The sequence below is a fragment of the Notolabrus celidotus genome, chromosome 3 (assembly GCF_009762535.1).
Source record: "Notolabrus celidotus isolate fNotCel1 chromosome 3, fNotCel1.pri, whole genome shotgun sequence".
In the NCBI taxonomy this organism is placed as follows: Eukaryota; Metazoa; Chordata; class Actinopteri; order Labriformes; family Labridae; genus Notolabrus; species Notolabrus celidotus.
In genome coordinates this window covers 26,770,481-26,782,972 of record NC_048274.1, presented here as the reverse complement: position 1 = coordinate 26,782,972, position 12,492 = coordinate 26,770,481, and the positions used below count along the sequence as shown (strand labels likewise).

Genomic DNA, 12,492 nt, shown 5'->3' with positions numbered 1-12,492 from the left:
CTCACTGAGAGAATGACTAATCCATTGATCAAATGCGTTTTCTTTTGAACTGAGTACCTCGAAACTCTATCAGTAAATCTTTCTGATGAACAAAGGACTCAGATCTACACAGTAACCAGAAATGTGGGAACACCCTCTACAATGCAACGATATAATAACTACCAATAAATTCTACTTCAGTCCTTTCTACACTGCAGCAAACTAAAGGCTCAGAAGGAAATATACAAGGGAAATAATGCTTCTCTGCATCTGTAACAACAACAAATAAAAACCAAAGACAGACTCATACAACTACAAATTGAGGATACAGGAAGTAAGACTAATGCAGCCCTCAACTACAGACCAAAGGCATTCAAGCTACTTAAGAAACAACTCTGTTTTAAAGCTTAATGTTTCCAACATTTAGCTTTAACAAATGCATTGTGGTGGAGAATCTGAGATTGTTTTTATGGATTCATTTTTTAGCTCTACTTTGGCTGTCCAGAATGGTGAAAGAAGTCCATTAATGCACACTGTTTCTGCAGCTTATTTCTACCAAACCAAATAAAAAGATAGATATTACTTTAACTCTCCCTGTCCCATTAAAAGTTACTAACCATAGAGCTTTCTGGAGTCCCTGAGCTCCCTTGTCTCTTAGGTTCCTCTGAGTCTCTGCCGTAGACATCCTGCTGCTGTGGACGTTATAGACTCCTGCGGCAACAGCTACCACTACTACTCCTATTCCTCTCATCACTATCATCGCTCTCTCTCTCTCTGTCTCTCTTATCCTTCTCTATCCCTCTTTCCAACCCCAACACAGTCGAGGCAGATGGCTGTCTAACATGAGTCTGGTTATGCGCGAGGTTTCTGTCTATTACAAGGAAGTTTTTCCTCTCCTCTGTAACTGGCTAAATACTGCAAGGTGCAATGCTCATGGTGGATTAAGATGAGATAAGATGGAGTCCTGTCAGAGAGAGGTTGATTGATTGATTGATTGATTGATTGATTGATTGATTGATTGATTGATTGATTGATTGATTGATTGATTGATTGATTGATTGAATGATTGATTGATTGATTAGGCTCAGTTCAGGGTTGGAATTGTGACAGGAGATGCCATCCAAAAGTCAACAATTGGAAACATATGCCAAGAAGACTCTGAAGTCTATCAGTGTGTGTCAGTTTTTTCTGAACTTTTGCTTTAGCTGTGTCATGATGGTTCCGAGGTCGAGGCAGATGGCTGTCTAACATGAGTCTGGTTCTGCGCGAGGTTTCTGCCTGTTAAAAGGAAGTTTTTCCTCACCACGGTAACTAGCTTAATACTGCGATGTGCAATGCTCATGATGGATTAAGGTGGGGTCAGACTGAGTCTTACCCTGTCTTGAAGTTGGGTCTCTGTTCATAATTTGACATAGAGTGGTCTAGACCTCCTATGTTTGTAAAAGCGTCTTGAGATAACGTTTGCTGTGATTTGGCGCTATACAAATAAAGATTGATTGATTGATTGATTGATGGTTCAAAGAGCAGCTCAGATGTCTAACAGGATGGAAGAGCTGTTAACTTTATAAACTTTGCCTCAAAACTTGCCTTTTGTGTTTATTATCCACAAGTTTTAGTTTTATTGATAACCAGGAGCAAAATTCTCAGCTGCTTCTGTGATTGAAACTGGTAACACTGAATACAGCAGCATGTGAAATTAGTGTTCCTCACTAGATCAGGACTAGTCTGGATGCTGTTGCAGTTCACTGACACCTGAGCAGAGGACTTGGAAAGCCCCACAAGGGGCACTTTGTGCTCGTGAGATGAATACAACTCTTCTAGTGTTTGCACAAGACAGTATATTTTGACTGTGACGCTCTGCTCACAATTATTTTTGCTCCAGATATGAGACCTAAAATTGCCACTAATATTTTTGTGAAAGTGTGACAAATCTTGTGACAAACAGAAGATAACTCCTGCTGTTAGACAAACACAACAACCCCTGAATTTAGAAACCAGTTAGGGTAGAAACCATTGGGGTGATATCACCATCTTTCCACTATGTGAAGTGCGACCAGTAAGCATGGCATGTGTTTGCGTACGTAGTGGGGGAAAAGAGGCTGTGACGTAATGATGTAAGGACAGCCCTGTGTTGGTGTGTGCTTTGGCCTGCTTCCTAATCTTCCAGTGTGAAAACAAAAAGACAAGGGACAAATGGAACAAAGCATCATTTTAAAATCTGCATCTGAATAAAGCAGCCTGAGTAAGTGATTTAGGAGAAGTGAAAGCCAACGTTCTGTTAGCCCAGCTATTTTCTAAGCCAAGATTTGCAGAGGGTTAAAAGTTATTGTTCATCATTTTCTCACAGGGTTTTCCGCAGAGTTTTCTTCCTGTCAAAAGTAAGAAGGTTCACCAAAGTGATTTTTGGGGCTTCAAAATCTGTAAAACCAGCTAATGATAACCTGAGCTCACAAGCTGACTATAAAACCTTAATCTGGTTCAATGCTTCAGTAAAGGGACGCCGATGTTGACTGAAACTTTTCAAAATAAGTTAATTGGAGGTATCACGATGTACAGGCCATAGCTTGTGCAAGTCTTGAAAAGCCCATTGGGCTGATACAATAGTTTGGTGTGGCACTGACCTGAAAGAAGCAACCAATTGTCAAAGCTTTGTATTGAACACACAATAGCTGATGTGACCTGCAAAATTCAGAATGTAGTCCAGCCCTAAACTGGATACAAAAGCCTTTAAAGATAATATATCCTATTAAAAAAGAGGGGCCCAAAAATGCCAGCAAAGTGCCACTCCAAGGCTTAACCATGGGGTCAGTCTGAAGGGCAAACTGATGGTATGACATCAGCTTTGTTTCAGCCAAGCAGGATATACCCAACCTCTATAGGCAAACATGAATCAGAGCAAATTAAGCCTCCCCTGATTATAGACCAAACCCACTAGTGCCTCTGCCTTTCCAGAGATGCCCTCTGAGCTCTCTGCCAAAATCGTTCATGATCAGATTATCCAGATTTGTTTCATAATGCATTCAAATCAATGCATGCCCAAAGCTGCTCTAATGAAAACTCATAGAGCCTACAGCTTTTGTCTTGTTTGGCTATTTGCCATCTTCTGCTTTAAATTCAAAATCGTGCCAACTAATAATCCTTGAATCTGCTATGCAAAGCACGCAGGTCATGCAGTGATGATAAAATACACACAGGTAAGGTCTCTGACGAAAGCAACATCTGCAGCCCATTGATGACAGACGTCTGGCTGTGATCACACAGCGACAGCCACATTTTTGAGACACTAAATAGAGTAACAGATGACACAAGAATCGTTCATCAGTGAGCAGATTTGCAGAGAATGAGAGATATAAGTTATTTAACCTGATGACCACCCAGTTGCGTGTCAGGTCACGTCCTCCGCGACAAGGTGAATTGAGAGAAGGGACATGTTGGTCCCCACTGACCTGAATCGTGCAGGTGTACTCCGAGTCGTCCAGCAGCCTCACAGTGCAGTTGCATTCCCTGTCCAGACTCCTTATGCTGCTGCTCATCAGTCGGCTCAGCATCTTCTCGATGGTCTGTGTACGGGACCGGGGGACTGAACATGCATACAAGTTTGATCCTGTGTCACGTTAACGACGTCCCTGTTCCGTGGTCCAACACCTGGTCAGTGGCAGCAGCGTCAGTGCGGAGCGGCGGCGGTGGTGCATCCTTTTTCTCAGTGTATCCTGAGGTCCAACACGGTGCGTTTGTGGAGTCGGTGAGGAGTCGGAATAGTGCTACTGCTGCTTTCTCTCTGGTCCGGTCAGACTGTCAGCCCTCACCACACCTTCTCCCCCCGTCTCCTTCCCGTTGCCATGCCGCTCAAATGCTGCTGGGCGGGCTCAGGGGGTGAGTGGCGGGTCTGTCAGCCAACAGAGCAAAGACAGAGGTGCTGCCTTCACAGAGCCCACGTCAGGGGCCGACATTCCGATAGGCTGGTGTTGATCGTGACTAAAGGCACATGGTAGTGAATAATAACACAGTGGAGGGCTTCAGTGTCACAAATAAAGCAATGTCAATGAGTTTGATGCTGCTGCAGAAGTTCAGAAACGGTATGGCCTAGTATATAAAGGTAAACATTCACCCATATGCCCCCCTGTGAAGTGTGAAACGACAGTCGACTTACTGAAAATACAATTAAAATTTATCATAACTTCTTAATTCTCAACATTAAATTAAATAATATCCTAAAACACACCTGTAATATAATTGAAAATATATATACGTGCTGAGTGTCATGTCTGAGTAGCAAAGCATGAACCATATTTTCCCAATTAAGGACTATTATAGCTCGCGCTTTTTATTTAAAAGCGATAATTTCGACGGAACATGAAGGCAGCGCCACATTTTTGTTTCCCTCCACAGGTCGACTTCCTCTCCATTCCTCTCATGTAAGACTATGCGGTTTTTAAAACAATGCAATGTCACACAGTGAGAGACTTAGCGGCGATAAGTTGTAGATCACTTCTTTTAAGTTTGAATTCACATGGTGAAGCAGCGTTTAGTCATCATGCACCACATGTCTGGAACAAACTCCCTGAAAGCTGCAGGTCCGCTCCAACTCTCAGCTCTTTTAATTCAAAGATTAAGACTTTTTTATTTGTCACTGCCTTCCTATCTTAGCTTATTTTAACTCGCCTTAAATGCAAATTTTAAATGTACTTTTAATACATATTTCTCTTTATCTTTTTCTTCTCTGTTTTATTATATTTGTCATTTTAATTGTACTATTGTATGCTGGTCTGGATGTTTCAAATGCTTTTAATGTTTTAATGTAAAGCACATTGAGTTGCTCTCGTGGATGAAATATGCTATACAAATAAAGATGCCTTGCCTTGCCTTTGTAACAACGTAATATTTAATTTTCCGTGACTTTGACGCGCCCTCGTGGCGTTTTGTAGCAAAGACAAGTAAGATAAACCTCAGCGTAAAACAGAGGGACTATTTCCTGTTTTTTCTCATCCGACTAAAATGATATCCTAAATTAACCTAATGTTCATTTTATTTGCTCTCCAGAGTTGAGTCAAATGTTTGTAAAACATTGCACATGTATTTAAAAGATGAGCTCGTCTGCCGTGACATTGTCCCGCAATGCCGTGACCCGGATTCGAACCGGGGTTGCTGCGGCCACAACGCAGAGTACTAACCACTATACGATCACGGCGAGCTACGACGAGCTACTGGCTCCGTCATCGACAAAACGTAGTTTTACTTGTCTCCTGTTAGGATGTTGGGGTTTTGTTTTTACTTGTTTGAGTAAAGGAACTTGTCAGCATGTTTGATCATGTGACTTGTGCACGATTGAGGTTTATTCATTTATTCAGATAAACATGTTTTGCGTTTTATGGGGTTTGAAGAACTACATCTTCCCAAAACTCAATCCGGGAACTGCTTATTGATCTGACCGCTGTGGCCTCGCAAGCAGAGCCAAAGAGTTACACAAAGACACTGAACCATAAAGCCCAGATGGTATAGTGGAAAGAGGTGCCACTTCAGTCATATTCTCCTAATCAGCTCCATCATTACCATATGGTACGTAGCCCTACCAGACCGAACACATTGCATTAGCCTGTTTTTCTTTTGGTTTCACATCATGCTGTAGCGCTGTTTTTCCCCATTACCTACAGTAACCCAACATATCTAGACTTCCCCAACATTTTAAGATCATGGGTGGATGCATGATGATAAAACAATAAGAGAAATTTCATGGATCAGTCTATCAAGTGGCACTGGGGGGTTTTTTTTGTTGTTTTTTTTTGTTTTTTTTTAAATTTTATACATTTGAGGGACATCCAGAGGGCCCATTCTTTTCCATTTTATACATTTGAGGGGCATCCAGGGGGCCCTTTTTTACATTTTATATATTTGAGGGGCATCCAGAGGGCCCTTTTTTACATTTTATATATTTGAGGGGCATCCAGAGGGCCCTTTTTTTACATTTTATATATTTGAGGGGCATCCAGAGGGCCCTTTTTTTTTTTTTTTTTTACATTTTATACATTTGAGGGGCATCCAGAGGGCCCTTTTTTACATTTTATACATTTGAGGGGAATCCAGAGGGCCCTTTTCCATCATAGACTTTATAAATAATGGACTTAGTAACTGTGACCTCACCCATCTGTTCCTGAGCGCTGTTTTGAAGCCAGTCGACCGTGGCAGCCATATTGGTAATGCAGAAATTAAAATGGCAAAGTGTGACGTAAAGAGGCGGAGTTTGAGCCTCCTAGCCAATGTCTATGTGTCCCCGCCTGTCAGTCAAGTCAGTCATGTCCTTATTTGGGCGAAAACTTGTAAAAATGTAACACCCCCGTACAGTGTGTGCCAACCATAGACTGTAAAAAATATGGACGTAGTATCCGTGACGTCACCCATCTGTTCCTGAGAGCTGTTTTGAAGCAAATCGACGGCAGCAGCCATATTGGTAATGCGGAACTCAACTAGGCAGAGTGTGACGTAGTGTGAGTCTCTTAGCCAATGGCTGTGTGTTCCCGACCGGGAGTCACGTCAGTCATGTCCTTATTTGGGCAAAACTCATAATCTTAATATCTTCTTAACCGTCACGTTAGAAAAAAATTCACCCCCCGTACAGTGTGTGCCATTAGAGAGATTAGCGTTGTAGGGCCAAGCCGTTTTTTGAACCAGGCTGTAAACATGTTTATTAATGCTGCAAAGATCGTCTTTTTCCCATTCATATCTATGTAGTTTCCGGTGTTTCTGCAGCCAGCCTCAAGCGGATTTTCGATGTATTGCAGTTTATATCACTTCCGCATTGGCTTCATCGTTTGAGACTGGAGTTTGCCGCTTGGTGCCAACAGAGAAATAAGCTACATAGAGCCAAGCCATTTTTTTAAACCAGGCTGTAAACATGTTTATTAATGCTGCAAAGATAGTTTTTTTTTAAATTGGTGTGTATGTGGTTTCCAGCGTTTCTGCCGCCAGCCTCAAGCGGATGCTTGGTGAACTGCAGTTTATAACACTTCCACATGGGCTTCATATTTTGAGACCTGAGGTTGACGCTTGTTTTCCATGCATTTTCCAATGAAAGCGCACCAGAGAATACAATTTGTAATGTTTTATCTAATTCGAGAGGGCACTTCAGCCTGATTTCTTTCAGTCATGAGGGCACCAGGGACCCCCCCCCCCCCGAAAAGAAAAATCACATAGAGGCTTGTTGTATTTCGGACTGTAGTACAGAAAAAAAGATCATTACAATCACATTGCAAACAGTAGTTATTAATTTAGAATAATTGTACATGTTAAACCATTTTTTCTTCAATATAATTTGAAAAGAACAGACCAAAAATAGAAAAATCAAATCATCAGAGGAGGACAAACACGGCAAAGCATGGTAAATGTGCTGTACTGATGGAGTCAGATAGAGTTGGTACATAAGGTGAACCTGGGAAACTGAGAGTGTTCTGGGTTCCTATGACTTTTCTTAATCGTCTGTCTGCCCTCTAGTTCTACTCCGAGATAATAGGGTCTAGAAGCCATGATAAAGGCATTTATACATGTCCTCAAAGTAAACACAGACACACACTAACAAACAAAAAGAAAGATGTACCATGCACACTTTTATCACATAGAATCGTTGTAAGAATGTCAACCGAGTATTTAAAAGATGAGCTCGTCTGCCGTGACATTGTCCCGCAATGCCGTGACCCGGATTCGAACCGGGGTTGCTGCGGCCACAACGCAGAGTACTAACCACTATACGATCACGGCGAGCTACGACGAGCTGCTGGCTCCGTCATCGACAAAACGTCGTGTGATTATTACTCTAGCCCCAGTGGGCTTGATCCATTAGGGTTAGTAAGAGGGAGAGTTGTTGGTATTCTTCTGCCTGATGCACCGTGGGCATTCTTATTCGACCTAGAGTATAAAAGCCTTTTGTAGATTTAGAAAAAACTATCACATGCACTCTTTTGTTCCTTCCAATTTACTCTATGGACAATTTTCAGTTGCATCCGAGTAAACTTACAGACAATCATGTGGGGTCTCTCTGTATCACAGCGAAAACAGACGGGCAAGTATCTGAATAAATTCTGAATTTAAAAAGGAAATTAAAGTGGTATTTTAACCTTTAATAATTTCGCTTTCTTCATGTTTGCTCCGGGTCGACATCTAGTGTACACAACGAGTACCTGCAACATGTGCGGCTTCACCAGCCCTCTGCTGATTGGCTGATTTATTTATGACGTGGCTTTTCCGGTTTTGTAACACAGTAAACGTGCAAGTTACCAAACAGAGGTTTTTCAGCCAACACTACACCGAGCCACCGATTTTGGAACTGCATTCAGAGAAAAACTAAGGTAAAGCTCCGTAAAAAAAAAAAAGACTTTGCATCATTTACTTTTAATTCATGTAAGGAAGTCAATGAAGTTCTCGCGTAGTTTTTCATCTTGTATTTATTACATAGTCTACGTTGTTGGCAAGCATTGTTTTGGTTATGAATGGGTGTAAGAATGGGGCATGAATTGAAGCGTACATCCAAAACATAAAATATGCATTTTATTGTCCATGTTTTGATCTTGAAAACTAATTTGTACTTTTTGTTAGACTGCACTGAAAACAAGTTAGCTTTAACCATATAAGCATGTAACTATGCCTACACCATAGGCCTACACACAATAACATTAAGGATCATGATGTAATTAAGAAATGCCCCAAATCCATGTGTTCACAGACTCACAGGCATGGCTCATACATGTATTCACTGGTTCCGCAAGGGACTCAGACTGCATGACAACCCAGCACTGATGGCAGCCTTGAGGGACTGTAAAGAACTCTACCCTGTGTTCATCCTGGACCCTTACCTCCACAACAAGACTGATGTGGGCATAAACCGCTGGAGGTTCCTTATTGGAGCACTCAAAGACTTGGACTGCAGCCTCAGGAAGCTCAATTCCAGGTACAAACAAAAGGCTGCATACAGAAAGTTAAACATTTGTGAATTTAAATCTAATTGTTATGGCTATTCAATAAATTGTATGACTACATTTATTCGTCATAAGTCAGACTTATAACCTGCTGTATTTTTCTATTGTCAAAATTAGGCTCTTTGTTGTGAGAGGGAAGCCGGAGGATGTGTTCCCCAAGCTGTTCAAAAAATGGAAAGTAACAAAGTTGACCTATGAGTATGATACAGAGCCCTACAGTCTGAGCCGTGACGAAACTGTGACCACAGTGGCCAAAGAGCATGGTGTGGATGTCATCTACAAAATCTCACACACTCTGTATGATATAGAAAGGTATTACTCATGATGAACACCTTGTTTCCCTACAATTGTACTGAAATCCTGCACGGGAAAATGCTTCATTTGAGTCTTTTGTGTCTGTCATGTCTCTGTAGGGTGATTGAGGAAAACAGTGGGAAGCCGCCTTTAACTTATGTTCGCATGCAAGCGGTATTAAAGAGCCTTGGTCCCCCAAAGAAACCGATCCCGGCTCCAACCATGGAAGATATGGAAGGTATTAAAACCAATATTAGATAAGCAGAAAAATTAGCATATTTTAAAAAGGCACTCAGACAAATTAATAGAAATGTTAAAAGTTGATGAAGTCTATGACATAGTAATTCATCTTTTTGTACTACTTCTGTCAAAGATGTGAAGACCTCTTGTTCAGAAAAGCATGAGGAGGAATACGGGGTCCCTACAATGGAGGAGCTCGGCCACGAAACCACAGATCTTTCTGAGGAGAAGTTCCCAGGAGGAGAGCAAGAGGCTCTGAGGAGATTAGACGAACACATGGAAAGAAAGGTATAAACAAATAAATTTAACAAAGAGAGTAATACTAAACAAACATCCAAATCAGCAGAGATACATTGTATTCCTCATCTTACTGAAGCGATTCATCTGTTCTCTTTTCTCAGGGATGGGTGTGTGGTTTTGAGAAACCGCAGACATCTCCAAACTCTCTGAGCCCCAGCACCACTGTACTGAGTCCGTATGTGACGTTAGGCTGCCTGTCTGCGCGCACCTTCTGGTGGAGGCTGACAGACGTTTATCAGGGGGTGAGTAGCACAATCACTGGATAGTTTCTGTACAAACAAGATGCTAATTTATGCTGCAGAAATACCAGGATATGTGTTCCAAGTGTTGCAGTGTTGATGCATGGTCCTAACTTAGAAAATGTTGTTGCAGTGTGACTCAGTCTGACTGTTGTTTGTGTGTTGCATTTGCAGAAAAAGCACTCTGATCCCCCAGTTTCCCTGCATGGTCAGCTTCTGTGGAGAGAGTTCTTCTACACAGCCAGTGTGGGTGTCCCTAACTTTAACAAGATGGAGGGCAATGCTGTCTGTACCCAGGTTGATTGGGACACGAATCCAGAGTTTCTTGCTGCATGGAGAGAGGTACTGAGTCCTTCACAAGTATTTGAAATATTAATGAATGAAAAGATGATAAATCATGCCAATGAAAGGAACTTTTCAGAGTTAATCTGACGTAATGAATGTCTCCTGTCATCCTCAATCTTCTTTGTTCTTCCTGAAGGCTCGGACTGGTTTCCCCTTTATTGATGCCATCATGACTCAGCTGAGGCAGGAGGGCTGGATACACCACCTGGCCAGACATTCTGTCGCCTGTTTTCTCACAAGGGGAGACTTGTACATCAACTGGGAAGAGGGGCAGAAGGTGTGCAAACAAGCCTTGTGTTGTGTTGTTAGCAGACTAGGCACAGAGGGCAACTTGACCTATGTTGTATCCCCTTGAATGTGCAGAGAAGTAAAACATCAATTAGTTGAAGTCTTGATGAAATTGAATGACATGATTTTTTAGTCAGAACAATACATTTGAACTAGGCAGGCTGATCTTAAGATTTGTACATTTTGATTATAGACAATGCAGTTTTGGGCGGCAACATACTACATAGTTCTGTAGCATTTGAAGAAGTCAGAGCTCTTTGTTGAAATAAATTTACACATTGTCAAATAAATCATGAATGGGGATTTGAGGGTGTATATACCACCTACAGCATCTCCAGCTCCAGCTTTGGCAGTGATATTGCATTATGGGTAATGTAGGCACCAGAGAAAGGCAATGAATAAAAATAAGGATATCTTTATTACTGCTACATTGACATTAACCCTCGTTACTTTCCACTGTGAGTCTGAGGGTGCCCAATATTTGCAACATTACAACATTTCTCACATTTGAAACACTTTTGGAACACTTGTCCCTAAAGGTGTTTGAGACGCTCTTGCTGGATGGTGACTGGGCCCTGAATGCTGGAAACTGGCAGTGGCTCTCAGCAAGTACCTTCTTCCACCAGTTCTTCAGAGTCTACTCCCCTGTCGCCTTCGGGAAGAAGACAGACAAGAATGGAGATTATATCAAGTAAGATCATAACCCTGAAAAGCTCAAGCTATCAGGGTGATGTGGGTGTGTGGTATAAATACATGATGCCTTTACTTTAATTTTGCAGAAAGTACCTTCCTCTTCTGAAGAAGTTCCCAACTGCTTACATCTATGAGCCATGGAAAGCTCCACGCAGTGTTCAGGAGGCAGCAGGATGCATTGTGGGGAAAGACTACCCGCGTCCCATTGTAGAGCATGAGGTGATCAGCAAGAAGAACATCCAGAGGATGAAGGCAGCTTATGCAAAGAAATCAACAAACGCTGCAGAATCACCCAGCAAAAAGCAAGGTATAGCAAAAAGAAAATACATTCCTTGATGTTTGAAATGTTTGCAGAAAATTTGACAGCAATATCTCTGTTTCCTCCTAGGTGTAAAACGTAAGCAGCCATCTGTTGCAGACTTGATGAAAAAGAAAGAGAAGAAAAAGTGATCTTTGCACAAAATTTGTCTATGTTACGTTTGAAATGTAAGACTCCCCTTGACTAAATATACAGGTTTTCAATGTCTCTTTACTGATGCTATTTGGATGATAAGCCAACGTAGTTATTTTGTGTACAGGCAGCTTCTTTTGTATTCCAATTTTCATGAAACTATTCTATTCTGTTTTTAACATACTGCCATTCTTACTTTTCTATTGTGTCCATTTTAATGTTGAAAGCGGGTGTATAAGGTTAGGTCAAAAGCATACTGTTAGATCATTGTGCATGTAAATTAAAGAGTTAACTAAGTAATAAAATAAATGATAACGGTGTAATGGTCTTATTTAGTTTTAATGTTTCAATGTGTATTGGGAGTGGGAGTGTGTCCTTTCTATTTATCATTTGTTCTTTTAGTCCTAAAAAATTAATTTGGCCTGACATTGTATATTGTAGTACTTGTTCCTAAGACCGTTGGACAACAGGGGGCATGGTCGTCCTGCTGTAAACCTCTATCAGCCGGCAGTCATTTCCCAGCAATGTCACATGACTTTTCTGAGAGAGGCTGCAGGAAGTTTGTGGTCCAAACATGTCGAGGTAAAATAGAACACACTGGCCTAGTTAGATAATTTAACCACATTTGATGTTCTTGTTAGTGTAGTAGCATCCTTCAAGAGATTCTATTTTCGTTTCCACTTGTATAACTTGTGACTTA

General features: G+C 41.4%; 2 protein-coding genes and 2 non-coding genes across 4 annotated transcripts in view; 1 reads left to right on the top strand and 3 right to left on the bottom strand.

Moving 5' to 3' along the window:
• Positions 1-3,851, bottom strand: part of LOC117810276 (FERM domain-containing protein 5-like) — a 94,292-nt gene extending 90,441 nt beyond the window's left edge. The window contains exon 1 of the mRNA XM_034680024.1: positions 3,426-3,851. Coding sequence (XP_034535915.1) covers positions 3,426-3,527 — 102 coding nt within the window. The 5' untranslated portion in view covers positions 3,528-3,851. The remainder of the gene's footprint in view (positions 1-3,425) is intronic.
• Positions 3,852-5,095: 1,244 nt separating this feature from the next.
• On the bottom strand, positions 5,096-5,167 carry trnah-gug. Its single transcript has one exon. It is a non-coding gene; the product is annotated as a tRNA-His (tRNA).
• Positions 5,168-7,656: 2,489 nt separating this feature from the next.
• trnah-gug lies at positions 7,657-7,728 on the bottom strand. Its single transcript has one exon. It is a non-coding gene; the product is annotated as a tRNA-His (tRNA).
• A 455-nt stretch (positions 7,729-8,183) lies between these two features.
• On the top strand, positions 8,184-12,123 carry cry5 (cryptochrome circadian regulator 5). Its single transcript, XM_034680537.1, has 11 exons — positions 8,184-8,315; positions 8,690-8,914; positions 9,060-9,254; positions 9,356-9,474; positions 9,610-9,764; positions 9,878-10,018; positions 10,190-10,357; positions 10,497-10,637; positions 11,188-11,339; positions 11,428-11,648; positions 11,730-12,123. Exons 2-11 carry the CDS (start codon positions 8,700-8,702, stop codon positions 11,789-11,791), a joined length of 1,569 nt encoding a protein of 522 aa, XP_034536428.1. The 5' UTR covers positions 8,184-8,315; positions 8,690-8,699; the 3' UTR covers positions 11,792-12,123.
• The last annotated feature ends 369 nt before the right edge of the window (positions 12,124-12,492 follow it).